Source organism: Nymphalis io, chromosome 12, assembly GCF_905147045.1.
Source record: "Nymphalis io chromosome 12, ilAglIoxx1.1, whole genome shotgun sequence".
NCBI classification, from domain to species: domain Eukaryota; kingdom Metazoa; phylum Arthropoda; class Insecta; order Lepidoptera; family Nymphalidae; genus Nymphalis; species Nymphalis io.
This window is the reverse complement of record NC_065899.1, coordinates 1,428,635-1,453,589: the sequence shown is the minus strand read 5'-3', so window position 1 is coordinate 1,453,589 and position 24,955 is coordinate 1,428,635. Positions and strand designations below refer to the sequence as shown.

Here is a 24,955-nt window from a genome sequence, read left to right as displayed (position 1 = left end):
ATAGTTATGTCATAAATTTATTGCAGTTTACAAGGGATTAGGGAAATAAAATAAATGTCCTATACATTTGTGAAACGCTTTTAATATTTAATATTCTTAGACATATTTTTAACGTATTATTTAATGTAATTATTAAGTGAATACGTGCAAACATGACTGGCAGCAGATGCTTTCGTGGTTCCTTGAACAAAACAAAATATTATCTTAATTGAAGTATGAAGATATCTAACTGGCATAGGACATTCTAACAAGATTCATAATTATGAGTATTTGTAACTAGGTGCTGGGTATATTTTACCCAAAGCATCTGTTTCTAGATGTTCTAGTCACTTAAAAAGTAACACATTTAATATAGAAGGAAAATGTGTGTAATGTGTGCATATTATTTTATCGTCCTAATTTCAAAAACTTTAAAAAACAAAACTATTAAAATGCAGTTAAAAGTTATTAATTTCAATATTAATAATTGAAAAGTCTTAATTTAAATTTTAACTAAAGATTTAAATTTTATAAAAAACAGTTAACGTTTTAAAAGAAAAAAAAAATTCTTATATTTAGTTAATTAAGTTTATTTATGAGAAACAGCCATTTAAAACAATCTTCTATTAAGTGACTGTTTTATATGCTTCCTAAAATTATCTAACTTCAAGAATTTTCACTGAAATCCACTTGTGCTTTATCTAAAAACAATCCAAAATTTCATTTTTATTCTTCTTATTCTACTTTGTTAATTATGGTCACTAACTACTAAGTTAATTGATTTATTATTCTATAAATAAAAAAAACTTAAATAAATGCAGGAACTATACATTAAACTAAAATATTTTTAGTATGTTTTTTTAATAAATTTTGTAGTTTTTGGTTTATTGTCTCCATTGTCTTACAACAATAATACTTTGTAATATGTTAATGTATACTATGCATTTCATATCCATTTATTTTATATTTTTGCATTTTGCATTTATAATTTTGTATATTAATTGCAGAATATACATTTTTTAATTATACTAAATATACTTACAGTTAATATCCTGACCCTCCTATAATATTGACTTAATATTTTGACCATACTGCTTAGAAAGTTGCATATCAAATGAGGTCGAAATTCACATTTTTCTTCATTAATTTCGACACTGCTCTTTAACAGCGATGGAAGACCCATAACATAATTAAATATAAGATTCCATTCATCCTGTAAATAAATTCCTGTATTGTTACATAGCTTTCATTTGACATCCCCATTTCTTAATAGAGATGATTTTGGTAATTTTAGTACAAAAAATTGTATTTTAAGACTTGTAATTAGCATACGAAATATATATGATTTCGAGAATCTGCTAAAGTAATCTACTAATACCTTATATCAAGTGACTTTAACACAATAATGACTTTAGCTTGAAAGTTTAAAACAATTATTTTAAGCTTTTGTACACAGTTAACTCTTTATTTGTTTGTTAAATAACTGATAATTATTGAAAAAGTGGTTTTTTTTTTTAATTATATTTGGGAAACACAAAAAATCACTTTAGTACTTTTGTTACTTAGTAATAAGTATTTATTTACATTATTCACACTTCTAATACAATACACGCAAACTGTAAATTTTTTAAATTAAATATAACAACATTTAAAAAATTTGTAAATATAACAAATCAAACTGATACTAAGTATTCTCTGTTATTAAATAATTTAGGGATTACTTGCAGCTAATGAATTTTTACAGTAAGTCTACATTTTTTTTTATCATCAGTTATTTAACAAACACAAAAACAGTTGAAGTGATTGCAAAACGTTATAGTTATAACTTATTTAAAGTAATATTTGTTTTTTTTTTTTTAACTAAACACAACATTTTACTTAAAATTGAACTTCTTGAATGCAACCTAATAAACATAGTATTTTTATATATATATTTTTTAATAAGACCCATATTAGTATGCCTAACTATAAACTTATTGCCATAATAAAGTCTTTCATCATCTAAAAAAAGAAGCATAGCACAAATAACAATTCATACCTCATCAACTAGCAATGATAAGTTTGCATAATCTATTGGCGGTAATTGTGGGTAAGTCCCTTCATTTACTTTTTCATTAAAAGTCTTAATAATTGTTTCCAATCTTGCACAATTGTACAAGATAAATGCAGCACCTGTAAAAGCAACAAAGTTGATTTATCTATATAAACTAATTACAATATAATTATTGTAAATAATAATATATATTTGTTTTAAAAGTATGACCCATTTGTTTATTTACATACAATAATTTGACACACAAAACAAAAATAAAAACAGTTATGGTAAGAATAAATTGGAGTTTTGCTTCAATCAAATAGGACAAAAGTATTAAGGTAGAGATTGAATTAGTGCACCTTTTTTTACAAGTTCTTTTTTTATTTAACTTGGTTTATACCTTTGCTAGATCCTCCTGAAGCATCAAATTGTATTTTAACAGGGCTGGTACATTTAGTTTGTAGCAATTCAAATGCAACAGCCGATTCTCCTAGACTTGCTATAAATTCCTTCCATTTTGCTTCAGTGGACACTCGCACTCCATACTTATGTTTTGCAATTAAAGTCAATTCATCCTGCCTTATTCTGAAAAAAAAAACAATAATCCATTTTACGTATGTTTCTTATACACATGTACAATTCTATTTTAATAATTTGGTATATTGTATTTCAAAGAATGCCAAAGAAATTAACAAAAGGTAATAAATCAATAACAATGTACAGACTATAGATTTATTTGAAAAATTAGGTCATCTAAGGTAAATTGAAATTCAATTTTCTATTGATGATAAGACATACCTTATATACTCCTCAGCAGTTATAGTATTCTCCTTTGATCCAGTTTTTGCATTCAATACTGTACCACAGAAAATAGATTTATTATAATTAAAATCAGACTTAGACTTCCATGTCACTATTATATCTGTATTTTCAGGATATACATTAAGTAAATATAAATTTCTAACAACATCAGTTAAAATTTTTATTCGTAAATATGTTATACAATTTGTTTCTTTGCAACTGGAATCTAAGTTTACAGAATTTGTATTAGCACGTATTCTTCGTAATATAAATTCATTGTTGATCGATGCATTATGAAAACAGACCTGAATCGCTTTGAATCGGTCGATAAACAAATGAATTCGATCATTTAGCTCCGTAGCTTTCACTACCGGTATGTCCCAATTCTGTGACGTTTCAGTTAAATTGGTAATATCTTTGTTAATACATTTCAACAGAGAAACTAGCTTCAAGCTGTTTTGCAATTGATCAGAGTTCAAAAATTCTTGCCACGATTTCACATTGTTTGGGAAACTAAAATCGCCCTGTTGTTGCAAGTTCACAGAGTGTTTTTTTACCAAAAGTCCATTTACATAGTTTTCCTCCCCCACTAAATACTTGTACAAATTATTTTTAAAGGTTTTTATGTCGTCTTGTAACATGTTGATATTAGTTATAAATAATATGATTTTAATTTAATATTACTTATAATTCAATCAAACTCACATGTTGAATATAAGTTGACACTATGACAGGACAGATGACACTTGACAAATCTTCACATATTGTATAAGTAATAATTTGTAATTGAAAAATATTTTTGATGTATTAAATCTAAAATGATGATGACACGCCTTCACTTATTATATACAAAACAAAATATCATAATAATTACTTAATACATCACTATCATGAAGAAGTGTGGCAAAATAAGAATAACAATTCCAAACAAAAACCTTTAAAGAAAAAAACAATTACCAATTCATTTACAATAATGATCAACGTAAGTTCCGCTTCTATAAAAATCTACAAATATTTTATACTTTTTGCCAATTTGATTTCAACATTATTTCAGTACGGCTATATGATCAAATAAATTAGCTGACGTCGATATGACGTTGACATTCGCTTTGTCAAGTAGTGACTGACGGATTGGTCTGGTAGGGTAGATTGAGGTTAATGAATTATTTTTTAATAAATTATTTATTATATATACTAGTCATATTTACTGCATTTAATAAAATAGAATATGATATAAATTAAAAATGATATATTCTTATAAAAGTGTTATATTTATTACTTTAGTATGTCACATAACTTTGGCATACGCAGCCGATCACCTACTTGAAGGTATTTATTGCGGTAAAGAAAACTGCTATGAAGTTTTGGGGGTCACTAGAGAAGCCACCAAGAATGAGATTGGCAGGGCTTATAGACAATTAGCGAAAAGATTTCACCCAGACTTGCATCGAGGTGAGAAAGAAAAGAAAGAAGCAGAAGAAAAATTCAAACAAATAGCAACAGCTTACGAAATTCTTCGAGATGACGAAGAAAGAACAGATTACGATTACATGTTGGACAATCCTCAGTCATACTATGCTCATTACTACAGATATTACCGACGCCGATTAGCACCTAAAGTCGACGTAAGAATTGTTCTGGCTGTTACAATAACTATTATATCCATAATACAATATTATAGCGCTTGGTCAAAGTATGATACAGCCATAAAATACTTTATGACAATCCCTAAGTACAGAAATCGGGCATTAGATATCGCTAAAGCTGAAGCAAAAGAATTGCAGGTAAAAAATAAAGGTCCAAAAAAATCTAAAGCAGAATTAAAAGAGGAACAAGATAGAATAATAAGAAGAGTGATAGAAGAAAATATGGACATAAAAGGGGCATATGCTAAACCTGAAATTATGGACATACTTTGGATACAAATAATAATATTACCCTACACAATATCATATTATATTTACTGGTACTTAAGATGGTTTTGGAAATTCACTATTCTTAAGCAGCCATATGGAACTGAAGAAAAGTTGTACATAATCAGAAAATATATGAAACTGGGTCTCCACCAGTTCAATGCCCTAGAGGATGAAGAGAGACAAGAATACTTAGATGATGAATTGTGGATAAAGGAAAATTTCACAGTATGGAAAGAAAAAAAAGATGAAGAAACAAAAAAATCATTAGCAGAAAACAATAAGTATAAGCAATATAGAAGATACATCAAACAACACGGAGTGGGACGGATGACCTTTGATGACTCATGATATTTGATTGTTATTATTAAATTTATCTTAACAATATTCAAGAAAGTAGTTGATAAAAAATTGTGGATTATTTATATAAAATGAGAATTCATGTGCATTGGACTGTTGAATAATTTATTAAAACTGTTTCCCAAATCTGTTTGTTATGATAAAATAACCACAGAAATAAAACCAACTTTTTACACAATTCATTATTTTATTTTTTATCTCTATTCATTTCAACGTGTACTACAATGATATAATTACACATTCAAAATTTACAAACATCACAAATGGCAATTCGGTAAGGCCTTCTAAAGCTCACAAAAGCCCAGCATCCATGCCTTGCTTTGTGTAGCAATCAATGCAAACACTCCGGGTGTTCATACATTCTTCAAGGCAAGTAACAAATCTGTAATAACATTTGTTTGTTCAGAAGTAACGGGTAAAATAAGAAGTCACTTCAAGAGCTTCAATTCCATATAAATAGCAAGATATTCACAAATAGCAAACAAATAATATCTTAAAACTCAAAAACATACTTATTTCTATGAATTTTCAGTATAAATGTTTAAAATATTCTTAGCCTTGAATTGATGGGGGATGTGTTTGTGACATAACAAATATTTATTACAGATAAGTAAACAAAGTTACATCGAGATCCTTATTTTCACATTATTATACGATCACTTATGTACTTATATTTTTATTATTTAATTTTTCACAAATTAAATTTTAATCTATATATAGCAATGGCAGTGCATTTATAATTTTACACGAAATTACTTGTCTTTCAGATAAATGTTTTTAAAAATATATATAAAAATAAGTTATGATTGGTTTTCATAGAACATAACTCTTTATTGTTTGAGTAAGAGAGTTAAAGTTTAGTAATTTTCGTTTTTTTTTATATTATAGAAAATGATGAAATTATTTCAAATCTAATCTTTTAGTCATTTCTATTAGTATTAACAATTCATACCAATCAATAATGCTAAAAAAAGGAATGTGTGTCTAATTTATACATTACTTTCAATTATAATAGTCTATTATAGTTAGCTTTGTTTTATTTATTCATTTTTTTCATTAAAAAGTTCGTTTTCTTTTTAATGGAACGAAACAAAAATAAAGCATAAAAAAATCAAATGTCATTACAAGTATCCAAACTATTTTCGAATGTACTAACATAGAACCAAAAATAAAATTATTCATTCACAATGTCTGGAATCTATTCTGTACAAATATTACTATCCTAATTTAGGAATTTTTAAGTTTCTTACAAATTATTCTAATTTCTGTTTTTTTTTTCATGTATATGTATCATGATCATGTGTAAGGGTCCGTTCACACAGACCGGCTCGGAGAGGAGAGCAGATTTTTATCACGTTGGAAACAGTGTTTTGAGTGATTGTAGTAAAGTTTATTTTTGCATTTGCACCTTTTTTGTCATTAAAAATGCCTGAACGCGCTTCGTGTGAAGTAATAAAAGGAGCCGACCGGCTCCGCTTGCGTGCTCTTTCTCGCTCGCACCCGCTTTCAGATCTCTTCCAGCCGGTCGATGTGAAATAGTTGGCGGCTCCGCTCCGGCCAATTCCAAGCGTATACGACCCGGTCTGTGTGAAAAGAAAAAAGCAGGCCGATGCTCTCCGAGCCGGTCTGTGTGAACGGACCCTAAATCAGCAATTGTTTTTTTGTGCGTTCAAATTAATATAAATTATTTTATACATGTTTACTTATATTATTTTAAACTGACAATTTCGATAAATACCTGCGAGTTTATAATTTCATTAAACGGATTAAATTCCTTACATTTTAAGCTAGAATCGATTTACTTTGTACACACAGTTCCCATTTAATTTTATTTACAGTATTTCTGATACACTATTTATAAGCATATAACAAGATACTCTGCAAAATTCTTAAACGATATTTGTTTTTTATAAGTGCAGTCGCTATAATATTTCATGCCAGGAGTTATTATCGAAGAAAAACAATTATTTATAATTTAAGAGATTCAGGACATGAGGTTTTATATATGAAGTGTATAACTTTTAATAAGTTTTAAAAGGCAGTTATTGAGAATGCACTTATAAAAAATTGCTGAAGAAACTCTCGTCATCGATTAGTTAATTTCTATCTATATAAATATTATACACAAAATAATTCTGGTTTATTTGTGACCGTTCGTATTGCTACTATTCTAATATCGCAAAAAATATCTTTATATTATACGTACACTGTAACACTAACGGGTCTAGTAAATATACTCATTTTTTTATTTGGTCTGCACTTTTTTAACAGCAGACTGACACTATTTTTGGCGCGGAATATTTATATATTATAACTCTTATCAGTATATTTAGAGCTATCGTCATTATTGCCTGCTAAAAATGTCAGTTTACCGTACTTTTTTAGTAAAATAGTCGACTTTCGTAAAAAAATTAAAACTCGTAAGACATTGTCATGCTCTTTTTGATCAATAGATAAGTGTCCATTACAAAAGATAAGCAATTTCATCGTTAGTTTTATTCTATCCTTAAGAATTTATTTAAAGATCTATTTTAATCTGCCCCTGAAAGCTAGTCATGGTAGTTTTCAATCCATTTACATTATTTATTACATCATATTAAGTTAAAGTTACAATTTATATAACAACTTTGATATCCCGCACGTATAACACAGCTTAATTTCTTTTCAATGGACACCTTCAATTTCTTAAAAAAAACAGACATTTCGAACCTTCTTAATCGTATGACACAGTTCATGTTCGCACGTCATTTATCTTCCACATATGGCAACGTTTTCGAAGCATCAGTTCAATTGGACCATAAGTCCATGAAATATGGCATAGAATGCACTAGCGGTCGCGTTTTCTCGGACGCACCGCTAGATGCAGTGCTTGCCCTCAAACGGGCGTCTCGTGGTCAGTTTCGTCGATTCTCCCGAGACGCCAAGCGTTTGGATCTGTGGCTGAAAATTTGAAACAAATATACTTTAATATTTATAGTAATAAATTATAACATATCGTAGTTACAGGGAATGGAAAGGAAGGCGTTCAAAGGGTTAAATTAAATATCTATTAAAAAAAGCGTAAAACACAAAATATTAAAAATATAATCATGATATTGTTAGTGAACAAATGTTTGTTTTACCAGTCAATTCGATTTTCTGGAGTTTAAAAGACGTCTTCATTATTTCAACTTGCTTTTTGTTTAAAACAAGACTTAATGATAAAAAGTTTATAACTGGAATATGTAATAAACAACAAGAATCTCTATCTCTAGGTTCATATGAAACTTATAATAAAACAAATGATTATAATTAATATATTGTACATGTTTTTATCAAACTGTGCACTCATGATTGATTTATAAATTAGGCAAATTTAAAATAATAGAAAAAAGAAACATAAGCGAAATTTTGAAAAAAAAAAGCATCAAGAAATTATAAATTACCTGATAATTCTTGGTCTTCCAAACATGCTATGGGATTTCGGAATTTAGGATAAGGACAATAGGGATAATATTAAAATATTATTCATGTTATAAAGCTTCATAATTATAGTATTATAACCTTACATAACCCTAATTTACATTTGAAGTGAAGGTAACAAGATTATTAAAGCATCGTGGTCAGGTCAAGATATACGAAACTTTTTCAGTCATTACAATAACTTATTTAAACTAGTAACATTATAAATTTTAATTTAAACTGATTGATTTTTATTTATAATCTGTTCTACAAACCAAAAAGCAAGTTGAATTTTTCGTTTATCTGTGGATGTGAAGCTGTGTCGTTTCGTTTAAATTATGCGAGTGACTTGCGCTAGGTGCGGGGAAAAGCACAACATCGATGTGACAATAGCATCTATTAACAATGACTAGGCAAAGCATGTTTATCTCGACCCTTCAAATATATATATATAAATAAATATCATTAAATAGACACACAGTTAATACCTCAACATAAAGAACTATCCTATATCGATATCATAAATGTATGCGGTGTTGGATTCCAGGAAAACAATATTTTGCTGACAACAGCAAAAGAAACAAGAGACATCACTTTTAATAAAGTTTATATTGCATTGCAAATAATATTTTCGTTCTGAAATCCATACTACAAGCTGTATATGCTATTATTATAGGTTAAAAACGAAAATAATACTCATCGGTAATGTCATATGCAAACAAATTGTACTTGTTATTTTTTAAAAGATTATAAATTTGCATAAAACAATAAATTCTTTTTTAATTCTTTGTAAATAGACTTGTAAGCGACCTTATTTTGTAGAAAATTAAATATTAATATGACACACTGATTTATATGAAAGGTACTTGTGAGTTATTATATAATATACAAACTACAGGGATATAAAGCAGATCACGGTGTAAAATTGAGCAATAGTATATAATTTATTATTAATAAAACGAATAGAAAAATCTTGTGAGTGCCACCCACTCACGAGAATTGATGTGTAAATAACAAATCTTACGCTAACGTCATCTGATGCTCGAGATCTTACACTTACTTGTTTGACGCTCGAACTCTTAGATCCTACCGTGTACCGAGCGCTAAGATGTTTACACATCAAAACTATTATTAAGATTGCTATATCTAAGCACGTAAAAAAATATTTACACTTTTATTACGTGATCATAGTATGATGAGCCAAAGGACGGAATGATTTTTTAAATTGACAATCGTCATTACACATTAAAAGTTTTACGAATTCTTAAATGCAACAAAAGGTAAAAGACTATTACATAATGTTTATTTAAATTTAATTCGTATTAATACTTAAATAACGGCTGTCAATACATGTTAGTGCAATTGCAATAACTATTAAAAAAAAAACCTCATTAATAAACGTTATCGATTAAATATTGATTGCTACTAGCTACTGTTCTCATACATATAAAACTAAAATAAAAAAAATACTGGTACAGTACAGTCATGAATTGCTGTCTTGTCATATTTATCAAGTATTTAACGTTTATTAATAATTCCGGCTATTTGTCAAACACATTCGCGATCACAATTCACTTTATATTAATTTTGACATTTAATGTCGATGACCGAGATTGATCAAATCGCATCGATTATATTATGCTATCAATTTAAACCAATGCATGAAAAAGAGATAGCTTTACTTTTTTAGTTCAGACAAATTAGTATACTTCATTGTTTCAACAAGGGCATAAGAAGCTTTTAAATTGAACACGATTGTGATTGCGCGTGTGTGTGTAACATAGCCTTCTGAATTAAGCAGGAATATATTAAAATATGAAAATTATTTAGCAAGAGTGATGTAGGGTAAGGATGGGGGGTAATGAAGGTAAATCCCGTCGTTCAGCAGGCGTGGGAGGGCGTCGGCCGCAGCAACGGCGCGTGCTCGCCTGTAGTAGCGACACGATACGACAACAAGCATAGATTAAACAACGCATTGATGTATTGGACTGATGACGTTTGAATATAAACTATTGAAACAAACTAGTAATTTATAAAATTATCTTTAAAATATAATATCGACATATACCTATTTGTCAGATATTTGAGATACATACGTATGTCAATTATCTTATATTTAATGTTTTTTTTAATGAAAATAAAGAAAGAATTTTTGGATTGAATACAAACAAACGTGTTGACTTCATTTTAAAACTAAATTCAGAAACCTGTTAACAAAATAAAATTCATTTTTAACATTATTTAATCGAATTGCCATATTAACGAATATTATACTTTAAGAGTATAAAAACCGCCATAAGAACATATACAAATCTATTTGAGTAAAGATGTTTTTTTTTTTTTTCTAATATTAATATTTGTCTAAATAAGTCCATGAAGCCATATTATTTTAATTTCCTATGAATTTCTATATTACGTGTTGAAAGACGTATATTGGATGCATATCACATGCATGAACTATATCCTAATAAAGCCACCAAGCTACGTATTAATTCTTGATGTTTTTCCTAGATAGAACTATGGCGCTATTGGGATGAATATTATTCTAATCTACGCCTGTCTAATTTCTACACCAAACTATTTCACGATGCCATAGATATTCACATTCATTCACATCAATCCCTATATTATATTATAACTATATTTATCTATATATATATATATATATATATATATATATATATATATATATTTCGAAAATTTTCAAAACATACGCTACGGCATATTTTGTCTTTTAGGGACGTCCAATAAGTTTGAATTATTTAATGCTACTGAATGAAAGGAAGCACCGCGTATCACCTTCATAAGGACTTTTTAAAGAGTATCATATATCTTTTTTTTCTATTGAATAGGTAGGCGAATGAGCATATGGGTCACCTGATTGTAAATGGTCACCAAAGCCAATAGACATTGCCATTGTCTGAAATGTTAACCATCGTTTACATCGCCTATGTGCCACCAACCTCGGAAACCAAGATGTTATATCCCTCGTGCCTGTAATTACACTGGCTCACTCACCCTTCAAACCTGACCACAACAATACCAAGTACTGTTGTTTTGCGGTAGAATATCTGATGAGTGGGTGGTACCTACCCAGACAAGCTTGCACAAAGCCCTACCACCAGTATAATATCTACCTATAGAGTCTAAAGATTACATAAATTTCTATGGCTATGGCTTCCTTTAAATTATATGTTTCGTTGTTTTTATAAGTATTATTGAAATGAGGCATTTTTTAACGTATTGTTCGTACCTTCTTATTATATCAACCCAAATATAAAAACGTATTACTATTAAAGCAAGGCTACAGAGTAATCATGCACATTCCAATTTTTATTTAAATAAATATTAAATTATATATTCAGAATTCTTCAAAATTAAAATAACGTTATTGTGGATACCAAGTATATAAGCCGATTCAATGTTTATATAATTAGTTAAATCATGAGACAATAAATTAAAAACACTGTTTTTTTTTTAAACTAACCCGAGACTATATTTTATTGAAAAGTGAAGCTTATATTTCGATTTATTATAATTTACTATACGAGTTCATTCTTTGATAGTCTTTTAAATAATAAAAAAAAAATTACTATAATTGTATAACTACAAATCTATAAACCACACATTACTACATAGCAAATATTTTTTAATATATATTTACAAAGTTCTATCAAAATAGCTTCATATGCTTTCATTAGCTATATTTATCAAATTTAATAGACTAACATCTAATACCTACAACTGTAAGCGTACCCATGCGATTCTTGCTCTTATTATATAATACATAGTTTATATTACCTGCAGTGACGTACGACCCATAGTACATAAACCGTTTATTACCCAACGTAAACATTTAACGTTATTCGTTTCAACTTTATTTAGCTAATCTTACTCTTTTAAAAAACAATACTACGCGCACCACTGACAATCTACTAACAATTAAATTTATTCAGTTATAAATATTTTTGAAAAGTTTATAAATCTCATTAATAATGTCATTCTTCATCACGCGGGATAATATTAAAATACCTTCGATCTCAATTGACATGTAATAAAAAAAAATCGAAACTATTATTAGAAAATTCTTTAGTTTATTCCACAGGATATGTCTGAGCTACATAATATGTGCCATAGATAACAAAAATCTCCCATTATTTTAGTAATGAAATATACACATGCGTTACGCAAATTACATTCGAATTTCAAACAAAATCGGTTTTACCTTGTAGCTGTCGGTTCAACAGTGCGGTTATGCCAGGACCGTCACCAGCCTTCTTTACCACGAGCATTGGCTTGTCCTCCCCCTCCTCATAGCTATTCGGAAGGTGACCATTGCTCACTGACATTGTTTCGCTCACCTGTAATGTTAGAATTATCTAGAAGAATATAAATACATTACCTATGAACCATCAGCAATAGGTTAACTATTTTTAGAGCTCTATACTACATATATGGTAAAGAGTAATGCTGACACAGCGATCTGATGCATCATGTTCCTTGTACCTGTAATCATACTGGAACATTCTTTAAACCGAGGCGCAGTAATACAAATAGCATCGAATTTGTCCGCAGTTTATGTTATTATTGAACTCGTATTCATTGTGAATGTTTTTTCAACTATTTTCACTTACCCCTATATATTATATTATGAACTAATTAGTAGATAAATAATAATATAAAAAATTACACTTCTAACGTTACTTAGGCGAGAATTGGCGCACATAGTGGCCAGCGCGAACCGATTTATATCGGTTTTAGTCGCTTTGAGTATTACATTACTACAAATGCAAAAACGTCTCCAAGCTAATTTACCCGTATGGTATATAAACATATATAAAGATAACATTAGTAACAATAAATTTTATCTCTGTCACGGATATTTTATTTGAATTACGAATATCTCAATATATATTTGACAATAAAGTTCGTGAATCCAAATGATATTAACAATACGCAAAAAGCATTTCGAGGCGTTTCGTACGTGGGCCGCGACACAAATATATAATCACTTTATTGGATACGATCAATATTAGTAGCGAATTAGAAAAACGAAAGTACTAATCCATCCAATCACGCTGAATCGAATCAACATGAAACTATTGGATAAGAAATAATTAATTGCGATGATAATTGATTATGACTGTTCAATTGTCTCTACACATGCAACTTCCTTTAAATGTTTGGCAATATGAAGTCTAAAAAAGTGCAATGACATCGCTGATTCCTCTGCAGACTAATATTATGATGAGCGTTCCAAAATAATCGATAGTATTGTAAGTGAGCAACAATAACACCAGTTAGCTATAAAAACCTGTCAAAGTTGCGCAAAAAACCTGTCATAAAACCTAATTTTTTCAAGGGGTATTATGAAAAAATAAATGAACATCTATCTACGATTAATTGGTTCGACATATTAAAAGCAGATTCAATGGTCGGAGTTATCGACACGTTTTACGCAATTTTAAGAGACGCTATTAAAAATTTCGTTCCAATAGAAACGAAATTCAAGAATAACTTTCCAGTGTGGTACTCCAAACCATTAATCCATGTAGTAAAAGAAAAGTTACAAAAGCACAAACTATGGAAAGTGGGGAAAAACCCTCGAGATTACGATGAGTTTGCTATATTAAGGACGAGACAAAAACATCTCCAGAGTAGATGCTATGCTGCATACACTCAACGTATGCAAACCTTCATACTCAAGGACCCTAAACAACTTTTTTCATTTACTAAATCATTGAGAAGCAACGAAAACGAATACCCTACAAAACTTACTCTAGGAGATACTATATACACAGATGAACCTTCGATGTGTAGAGGATTCAGTGAGTATTTCGAGAGTGTTTTTATAAAACCTGCTAAGAATTACGACGTAACAAATCAGCCTAGAATATCTCAGAATGGATTCATTAGCAAAATCATTATCGAAGAAAAAGAAGTTTACAATTTGCTCAAAACGCTTAGGACTGATAAAGGGCCAGGTAGTGACGGCATACCACCATTCTTTCTATCCAAGTGTGCTAAAAACCTAGCTAAACCACTTTCAATTATTTTTAACCTTTCTGTTAATGTGTTTTGTACTTTTCCCGACGTATGGAAAGAAGCTCTTATAGTACCAATCCACAAAAGTGGTTCTAAAACAAAAATTGAAAATTACCGACCGATTTCTATCCTGAACGCAATAAGCAAGCTGTTCGAAAAAGTGGTTTACAGACAAATATGCCCCATTATTACAAGGTCCATTCCCTACGAACAACACGGTTTTATGAAGAATCGCTCTACGGTCTCCAATTTGGCCATCTTCACAGACTTTATACTGCAAAGTATGGATGAAAGATGCCAAGTAGATGTCATCTACACAGATTTCGAAAAAGCGTTCGACCGCGTAGATCACGTGATATTACTTCATAAACTTAATACTCTTGGGATAAACAGAAACCTGCTTCGATGGTTGACATCTTATATAAAAAATCGTATGCAGGCAGTAGTAACAGGCAGTGCAAGAAGTGATTTTGTATTCATATCATCAGGGGTCCCTCAAGGATCCATTTTGGGGCCTCTTCTATATAATGCGTATCTTTTTGACATCGGCAATTGTTTCAAACATTCACACTATTTGATGTTCGCTGACGATAAAAAAGTCTACTTTAAAATAAGATCATTCGAGGATTGCCTTAAATTACAAGATGATTTAAATGCCCTGACAAAATACTACGCGAAAAATAGAATTACAGTACAGTAAATGTCATCATATAACTCTGACTCGTAAAAAAACAAAAATTAATTTCGACTATAAAATCAATGACGCGACCATTGCTAAAAAATCCACCGTTACAGATCTAGGCATTAAAATCGACACTAAAGTTTCAATGATTGAACACATTGACGCAGTAACAAATAGGGCGTATAAACAACTTGGTTTTATTAAGCGAGCAACGCAATCATTTTATAATATTGAATGCATAAAAATACTCTACTTTGCATACGTTCGAAGTATCTTGGAATATGCAAGTAGTATATGGTCACCTCTATATAAAAATCATATTCAGAGACTCGAATCTATACAATATAAATTTCTCAAATACATAGCGCACAAAGATTTTAAAAAAATTGACAGTTATGAAGAAGCCAGTATTTATTATAAACTAGATTCGCTAGAGCAAAGACGAAATCAAAAGGATATGCTGCTACTACAAGCAATTTTAACTGGTATGATGGATTGCCCCAGTTTGGTGTCAGCATTCTCTCTAAATGCCTCCTCATTTAGATCGCGTAACCCCCACCTACTAGTTGTTCCAAAATGTAACACAAATTATGCAAAAAGCTCTATAAGTGTACGTCTAGCACGAACATACAACAAATTATTTTCTCATTTAGACCTGTTTCACTTATCCAAAAAACAATTGAGGAAACAAATAACACTATCTTACCGCCAAAAATAAACACGCACACACACACACCCACACGCACACACACACACAAACACATACACACCGAAACACACACACACGCATGCACAAACACACATACAAATACCCATACAATTGTGAATATTCTCTTGTCACAAACGTCAACAATTTTCTTCAGACCTACTTTCTTTTTGTTATCCACTTTGTTAAATATATTATATTAAACACTTTATATTGTAATCTTTGTGGCCATAGTCTTCATGAAATTTAAAAAACTGTACAAATATAATCTGTATACGCTGTTGATTACAAATAAATAAATAAAAAGTATCAAAACAATCTTATTTGGGGTGGTAGTCGAAATAGCCTAAAATTTACACGTAAAGTATGACGTCATTGGGTTGAAACGTGGTATATATAGTTCTTCTCAGCCATTAACGATAGTATCTTCTTAATTTTCCTCCTTTCCCCGAAATTATCTTCCTCGTAAGTCATATGACATATTAAAAATTATATAATTTACTGATATTTGAAAAAATCGTATTACTTACAATAAAATTAGTAGTTCCTATAATTCCGCACCCGTGTAAGACCCGTAGCGCACATACTAATTCGAGTATCCTTTACTTCATTATTTCTTTTATCAAATAACCAACCTGCATCAACTTATGAACGACGTCCCGACCGAGTATGTGATCGAAGACCGCTTGCAGGAAGGCATCTGACATGATGGAAAGCTTGAGTTTGTCGCGATGCCACACCAAGACCCGTGATTCTTCCATTGCCATTATTGATACCTGAAAATATCACAGATTTCGTCTATTTATGAATAGACCAGTATTCATAATTGAAGGCATGTTAAATGTTATGCTTCTACGCAAAAAGGTTTATCAATTTCACTCGTAAACATATGTAAAGGAACGAATAAAAATCCTAAATAGTATTTAATACGTTATCATTACGGACATCATATAAAAAGAGACTAAAATGGAATCTGTAATAAATACCTGGAAGTATTCATCCGTCGAGACACCAAACCACTCTGGCGAGTCCAGAAAGTGGTGTGGAAAGACAATGTGAAGAGCGCGCTGATTCTGCGACACCACAAGCCTGGAAAAATAGTGACGAGGAAATGAAACATTTTCTTACTTCAGGGCTATAATCGTTGACGAAAATCTCAAATACAATCCTTTAACACTAATAGAATAAATAATTGAGCAAAACCGTACAACGAAAAAAAAATTAATGTTGATTTTTATTTAGCTCCCAAATACAGCAATATTAAGACGGTTAAGTACATCTATTAAGAGAAAAAAAGCCAAGTCCATTAAGTTTTAAGTTCAAACACGCAACGAAGACATCTTGGACGAAACATTAAATTCCTTTCACGATGTAGGTTACAGGGTGAACCAACAATGGACCAAACAAAACGAGAACAAACTAATGTAAAGTTTAATACACGCGGTAAGACTGGGTTAATTAGAACAAGCGCGGGACAAACCGAAAGGTCACGGAAATAAGAACAAAAAAAATTAATTTCTAACATAACTTTTTAACTGGTAAACGTTTTTTTTGTATGGAAATTTCAGAGGTTGCTTTTTATCATTTGGTCTAGTGAATATATCGCGAGGTCAATATGTCGCTTTGAATACTTTTTGCTGCAGCGATTACATTCCAGCATTATACTCGTATTGGACGAATGATTTAATCAAAAACCTCATGAATATTTGCAATATATTCTCGAAGAAATACATTAAATTTTATTACTTTTTAAGGCATCGGCTTATGTTAAAATAAATTTGTATTTCCTTAAGGTTTAAATTTAATAACCGTGACTACAGAATTTACATACTATGCTAAATTGTAGTAACAACCCATAACAAGAGTACAATTGTCTTCCTCCATTTACATCGGTCACGTATATACTCGTACATGAGCTTGTTGTGGTGTCAAATAACACGGTTTAGATGCATCATTAACTCCCGTGTCGTATTATCATAACCTTTACTCATCTATTGTAAGCTGCGATCGTGAAGGTTACGCCCTAATGGGTTCCCAAGGCTCGTAACCTAAAACGTTTACATCTTGAAAGCTTTTAAAAGAAAGTGAGCCACTTGGATTCGAAATCGTTTGTACATTATTCGAAGCGTAACAAAATAATGACGTGACTTACGTAAAAACAGAAATTTATAAATGAATCAATCAATTTGGGCGAAAGTTTAGAGACGAAAACGAATATTAAATTATTGGAAACAGCTACAATTGCTATAAGTTTGATCGAAGGCGGTCTTTTAATACGAAATACAGTCAATTCTAATCTTAAAAAAACACTTTACAGAAATTTTAAAGACGTTTTTTACGATATCTTATTTTGTAATCAATAAATTCAATTCAGCAAATGCTGATAAAATATGCGAAAGTTCCAAATTTAAAAGACAACGGTTTATAACATTTGAAATGGGAATACGATTTAGATTTTGTATTGTATTAAGAATGTAAGAATCACATCGGCATTATGTTATTATTATTTAGGAACCACCAAAGCATAATGGTAGAAACTTTCTTTTGAAGATCGCTCGTCGAATAACGTTCCACAACACTGATTTTAACCTTATATTTTTGGTAGTGACATAACACTTACTTACGGGTAAAAGAATTTAATATTAATTGTACATAAATATGTTAAAGATAAATGAGAACGGTTGGACAGCAAAATTTAAATTTAGTGCAAAAAAAACCTGGCAACCTGTCAAATCTAGCCTAGCGTGTAACAACAGACCTTGGCCCAGGTCTTGGCCCAAAAGAGGCAACTGTCCGAGGCAATTCGTGCATTACATAAACGTTTCATAACAAATGAATACATGTATGTATATAGCTGACAATGTATTTCAGTTAAGAAGAAGAGTGACTACTGAGTTTTTTTTCCAGTTCTTTCCGATACTAACTACATTACGAAGAGTAGATAGCTTTACACTCAATTTAATCTTGTAACATAATGATACAAAAGTGCTTATAAGAGCTTTCTTGAATAAAAAATATATTACATTAATAAAAAACAATTACTGCTTTTTTTTTTTTTTATATCGCCGGGAGGGCAAATGACTCTACTCCACCTGATGGTAAGTGGTGGTAGAATCCAAACGCGACGACGGCCAGTACAGACGGGAAAAACGTTCTGCACTAGCCGCCTTCGCCTTGCCGGCCCGCAAGATGCCTCTTCACGCCTCGTTTGAAGGAACCCGGGTTGTAAGAGGAGGGGAATACGTGAGCTGGTAAGGAATTCCATTTTTTGGAAGTGCGACAGAGAAAGGAGTTGCCAAATTTCTTTGTTCGCGATGGAATTGATGTCACAGTTAGGCGGTGACATCGAGAACCAGCTCGCGTGGACTTAAGAAGGAAGGGGGAAGCAGGAATTAGAGAGAATAATTCCTCAGAGCACTCGCCGTGATACAGTCGATAGAAAGCGCTCAGTGCTGCTATCTCACGACGTAATTGTAAAGGTTCAAGGGTGTTTGTGACCTTTACGTCGCCAATAATGCGTACGGCACGTCGCTGCAACCGGTCCAAGGCCTCAAGTAGGTACTTAGCGGAGCCATCCCAAAGGTGCGAGCAATATTCCACGCAAGACCGTACCTGTGTTTTGTACAGCAGGCACAGTTGTTGTGGCGTGAAAAAGCGCCGCACCTTGTTCAGAACTCCGAGTTTCCGTGAAGCTGTTTTTATAACAGCCTCGATGTAATCCCTTGGACTAAGGTCGCAGCGAACGTCAATCCCCATCATGGCGATTTTGCTTTGCATCACCAGCGGAGTACCACAGAGGGAGGGAAGAGGGGAAAATGTTGACTTTTTCGCCGTGAGAGCGCATACCTGTGTTTTCTTGGCATTAAACTCAACAAGATTATCAGAGCCCCATTTGGCGATGAGATCTAACGTCCTATCGAGTTCAATGACAAGATTCTCCCGCCTCTCCTCAGTTTCCGCCCGCCCAGCCACTGCGCGTCCGTGGTATCCACCATGCACTGTACTATCATCTGCATAGCAATGTATGTTCCCAAGGGAGAGCATATCATTGATATGCAAAAGAAAGAGTGTGGGAGATAGCACAGATCCCTGCTTCAACCAAAACCGTTGAAAGCCATAAAACATATTAACGAGACTACATCAAACATATTGACCACCTAGTGTAGAAAGGTCACCGTGACATTGCTAATAGCGTAGGGCATGTAGGGTCTTCTGACTTAGCTAATACATTGTAACTTAAAACGATGAGATTAAAAGTACACCTACACACGTAGTATCATGCCTAAAGTATGAAAATACAATTAAAAAAAATTGAAAAGCTAAATTTCTTTAATAAAATGCCAATGAATAAAAATCGGTTATTCCAGAAAATTTATGATAGCACCCAGACTTATTATTATAATAAGACTGTGCATTGGAAGCATATTTAAAAATTGAAAAATATAAATATATAATAATAAATTTATTTATTTAGAGGGGTCATTACTTAGCTATGTTTAGCCTAAAGTAGCAGCGCAATGTCGCGCGTTGTCAGAACTTCATAACCTTATTCCTTCCTCTACTACTAAACGTCAAGAAACCGTAAGCAATGGCACTCATATACTGGAAGTCAAACATTTCTGATGCGTACTGCTAGGGTTTGGAACACTTTACCAGCTTTTACGTTTCCTACCCCATAGGACTCAAGTACCTTCAAAATAAGAGTGGATACGTATCTATTAGTCAAGTGAGCCTCCAACCTACACCTCATTTTTTTATATACTGTCATCAAGTGTTCATTGCTGTCTCCTTCCTTCGAATTTCAAATTTATGATGTTAGAAAAAGATTAATGCATGTTAAACTAAACACCTGCGAGCAACATACATATGTAAATCTGTTTGTCTTTATATTTTGTCGATAATCTATATACATTTTTGTTTCATTCAATTATTTTCATTTACCCTTATCTTAAACCTGATATCTGTCCTGTCTAGACCTATCAAAGCTGATTAAGCGGCTTCTCGCGTATTTGTTACGCGTTTTATTTCTAAGGTTTCATTAAAATTGAAGACGATAAGGTTTTTTGTATCGACTTGTTTTATGTCTATAATATTTTTTTTATAGTAAAGGTAGGCGGACGAGCATATGGGCCACCTGATGGTATGTGGTCACCAATGTCCATAGATATTGGCATTTTAAGAAATGTTAACCATAGTCTATACCGCCAATGCACCACCAACCTTGGGAACTAAGATGTTATGTCCCCTGTGCCTGTAATTACACTGGCTCACTCACCCTTTAAACCGGACACAACAATGAACACAGTACAGAACAGGAAACAGCAGTACTCGGTGTACTGCTGTTTCGATTAACGTAGCTCTTTAAAAATCATTAAAATAAATTAATTGTACCTTCCAATTTAGTACTTAAAATATTAGAGGTCTGGATTTAGTTTATGATATTAATCTTTAAATAAATATAATGTCGTGATACAAATACGTAACCAAGCAATTTACTGTTGGTCGTTTTATTATTAATCAAGACCTAAAGTATTTTTATGTAATTAGATTTAGTCAGGTGACGCGTGCTTAAAATCTAGTATTTAATCTATGATATATAATCTTATTTTACTGCTATTAATCAAAATGTCCTAGCTCGGACGGACAAGCTCAACGACTAGACATCTACACAGGATAATGCGCAAATATGTGCGCAAAAACAGGTACAATTAATTTTCTCACACAGTCCGACTCAATCCATGACAGGGCTTTACGTGCACGTGAGTAACACAGACAAATTCCTAGTGCTATTGAAAATACCCGGACAGAAAACCCAATACCACTTACTGACTCGACCAAGGAGTTGAGCCTAGAACTCGGGACGCATCCTTATTAGTGAAACATTAGACAAATTAGGTAGGTATATACCGAAATGAACTAAATCTTAAGTTATAAATATGAAAGAAATTTTTCATGCACGTTGTCAGTTCTACAGAAAAGGACAAGGGGACATCTACCCAGACCGCCAATAGCCCTCATAGCAGGAAGTCGCGGACGATAACTATACAACTTCATAGTACAAACAATCAACATAAACCAATCTAGCAAACTGTATTAAAAAGACATATATAATGAAAATTGAACACGGGTAAATGAAAAAAAAATAACCAGGCTACAATTTGTATCCAATCGATTTAAGCGAATGAATCATCAGTCGAGTAAGCGAAAACTGGTTGAACACATTCACCATTCCATTAGATTCATTCTGTATGAACCACTCGAGGCCCACCGCAGATCACGATGGTAAAATGTTAAAAACCGATAGCATAATAATAATTAAAACTTTAATGTCCAGTTCTTATATTTAACAAATCTTTATTTTAAATCATCATCATTTTTGAATAAGTAATAAGCTTCGAAGTTCTTGGTTTGAAACTCACCTACCTCACGGAAGAAATCGCTATGTAGCGATAAAGCCGCCAAAGTTGTATGCTAATTAGGTTGTATACATGTGTTACGTAATTTTCAAATTTTTGGGGTGAACAATAAGGCATATTCTATCTATCTAACGCTTTTTATAGGGACGCTTTTGAATGACTTCCCGTAGACAATACAACCATCGGCAAGCGTGTCATTACTTGAATATAATAACAGGACGTTAAGGGTACGCGCATCAAACTAAGGTATACACGCAAACACCATAAGTCTGTTTTCCACATTTAACGAGTGAAATACGAAGTGAGTTCTAAAAGAACAGAAGCCCGGCAGATTGAAGTCAGATTGATGACGTCACTGACATCTGTGACTCGTCGAGTACAAGTGAATAGTTTTAACATCACTTGAAATATTATTTCATTGTTCTATCGTTACGTATATTCGGAGAACTTATAAATCTACTATAACAGGCACAAGGTGAGACAAATTCATGCCACGAAACGCGGAGCATTGTATATGTGCATTTATTACCGTACCGTACCGTAACAGCCTGCGACTGTCCCACTGCTGGGCCAAAGGCCTCCTCTCCTCTTTTTGAGGAGAAGGTTTAGAGCTTATTCCACCACGCTGCTCCAACCCGCATTGGAGCAGCGTGGTGGAATAAGCTCCAAGCCTTCTCCTCAAAAGAGAGAGGAGGCCTTAGCCCAGCAGTGGGACATTAACAGGCTGTTACTGTTGTATGAAATCCTTTATTGTATTTAAAATATACTTTTTTTATTAGAAACATCTATTAGCACGCCTTGAGGGTCTTTAAGTCCGAATCGAATACCGTGACGGCGCTCTTTGCTCCTTTGTGATTCGCGTATACTGTATACTTCGTTGCTATATATTATTATAATAATAAGAATATATTTAATTTTACTAAAAAAACTGATATCTATTTTATTCCATATTTATTTATTGTTTTTTTTTTATAAATTATAAATTCTTTTAATAAACATCAACTTCAATTGTTCACATCTGCTAGGCCAAAATTTCGTATTTATTTTATAGCTAAATCAATATAATATACTTCAAGTTACAAGCTCATATTGAAAGAGATTCATTTGAACTGTGTAATTAATTGAATAAATTCTATTTATAATATCAAGTAATTAGATAACTTAGTAATAATCATGAAGGTGAGGCCAAAGGCATTTCAGGTCAAATGTTAGTGAAGTGAATACTGAGTTTGAGCTAAATTAATAGGTATGTACTTTTAGTTAGTATATTATTATATTTAATATCATTATTATTTCTTTATTATCACAGATATATACAGGAGTCGAGATGACCTAGTGGTTAGAAAGTGTGAATCTTAACCGATGATCGTGGGTTTAAACCCGGGCACCACTGAATTTTCATGTGCTTAATTTGTGTTTATAAATCATCTCGTGCTTGACTGTGAAGGAAAACATCGTGAGGAAACCTGCATGGGTCTAATTTCATTGAAATTATGCCACATGTGTATTCTACTAATCCGCATTAGAGCAGCATGGTGGAATAAGCTAGAAACCTCTTCAAAAAGGGAGAGGAGGCCTTAGCCCAGCAGTGGGACATTAACAGGCTGTATATATACAGGACAAAGACCGTGTTGTGAAAAATGACATTGTATGTAATAACAAAAACCTTATTAGTCAGAACTGTCACAAGTCTATCATTATCTCAGATCATTAAGCATAACATGATATTATTATGTCGAGTGATATATCATTACATTACAATCTACGCTAATAAGTAAATGTCACAAATGACTGTGGATTGAAACAATTATTCATTGCCATATCATAGATGGCATTCCGAATCCTCATAAAGACGCCTACAAATGAGCAATTACTTACAAAACGTTCGCCATAAAGATCGAAGATTAGGGGAGACCGGTTCGTTTTAGCTAAAATTGGAATGAATCTGTTTCATAGAATGTTTTATTACATTTTACCTATATTTAGATTAAACTTGACACATGAATTGGTTTGTCGCAAGAAATATAAAATGATACGAAGACTATCGCACTTGTACAATTTTTTAAACGTCATATAACGATAAAAAATGATATGTGTATTAATAATTGGTTAAAATAATGAATAACTTAAATTATTGATTGTCTCGGTCAAGCCCTCGGTCGGGTCAATAAAAAGTTTTTGGGTATTTCTGTCGAGAACTTCTTAGGAACCGAGTTGGGAAATTGACGGTGCTTACAATCCCATGCTTCAGGAAGCACATACATTCAATGGTACTGCACCTGATAAACTATCTCCGGTCGTTACGGATTTCTACGGTGTTTTGGAGTGGAGAGTACACCTGTGAATACGCACATATTTGTGCACTGTTATATTTCGTGCGCAATTAGCTACACTTTCTTCTGAATGGCCGCGGTCAGATCGATCAGAAGAAGGTCATCAATTGTCTAAGATAAATTGCAGAACAGAACTTTCATTAAAAAAAAAAACATAATATAAATATTGGAATACGAAAACCGGAAATTCCTGAGCGTTTCGAACAAATAGATTCACTTCTAAAAGCACTCCACAACCAATAGA

At 31.9% G+C, this 24,955-nt stretch overlaps 3 protein-coding genes across 4 annotated transcripts in view; 1 reads left to right on the top strand and 2 right to left on the bottom strand.

Annotated features, from left to right (window-relative positions):
- Positions 1-37: 37 nt before the first annotated feature.
- Positions 38-4,028, bottom strand: LOC126772541 (DALR anticodon-binding domain-containing protein 3). Its single transcript, XM_050492940.1, has 7 exons — positions 4,024-4,028; positions 3,521-3,570; positions 2,813-2,870; positions 2,415-2,599; positions 2,018-2,151; positions 1,022-1,192; positions 38-181 (listed from the first exon to the last, which is right to left on the bottom strand). Exons 1-7 carry the CDS (start codon positions 4,026-4,028, stop codon positions 38-40), a joined length of 747 nt encoding a protein of 248 aa, XP_050348897.1.
- LOC126772223 (dnaJ homolog subfamily C member 25 homolog) lies at positions 3,940-5,284 on the top strand. The gene has a single exon (XM_050492491.1). It carries the CDS (start codon positions 4,060-4,062, stop codon positions 5,077-5,079), a length of 1,020 nt encoding a protein of 339 aa, XP_050348448.1. The 5' UTR covers positions 3,940-4,059; the 3' UTR covers positions 5,080-5,284.
- LOC126772215 (blood vessel epicardial substance-like) overlaps positions 5,256-24,955 on the bottom strand; it is a 55,695-nt gene continuing 35,995 nt past the window's right edge. The window contains exons 3-7 of one of the 2 annotated variants that reach the window (XR_007669632.1): positions 16,949-17,051; positions 16,598-16,738; positions 12,755-12,890; positions 8,514-10,457; positions 5,256-8,028 (exon numbers count right to left, since the gene is read on the bottom strand). Coding sequence is in view for 1 of the 2 variants with exons in the window: in XM_050492481.1 (XP_050348438.1) it covers positions 7,964-8,028; positions 12,755-12,890; positions 16,598-16,738; positions 16,949-17,051 (445 nt within the window). In the remaining variant the exon portion in view is untranslated. The remainder of the gene's footprint in view (positions 8,029-8,513; positions 10,458-12,754; positions 12,891-16,597; positions 16,739-16,948; positions 17,052-24,955) is intronic. The other variant, XM_050492481.1, reaches the window with a different exon arrangement.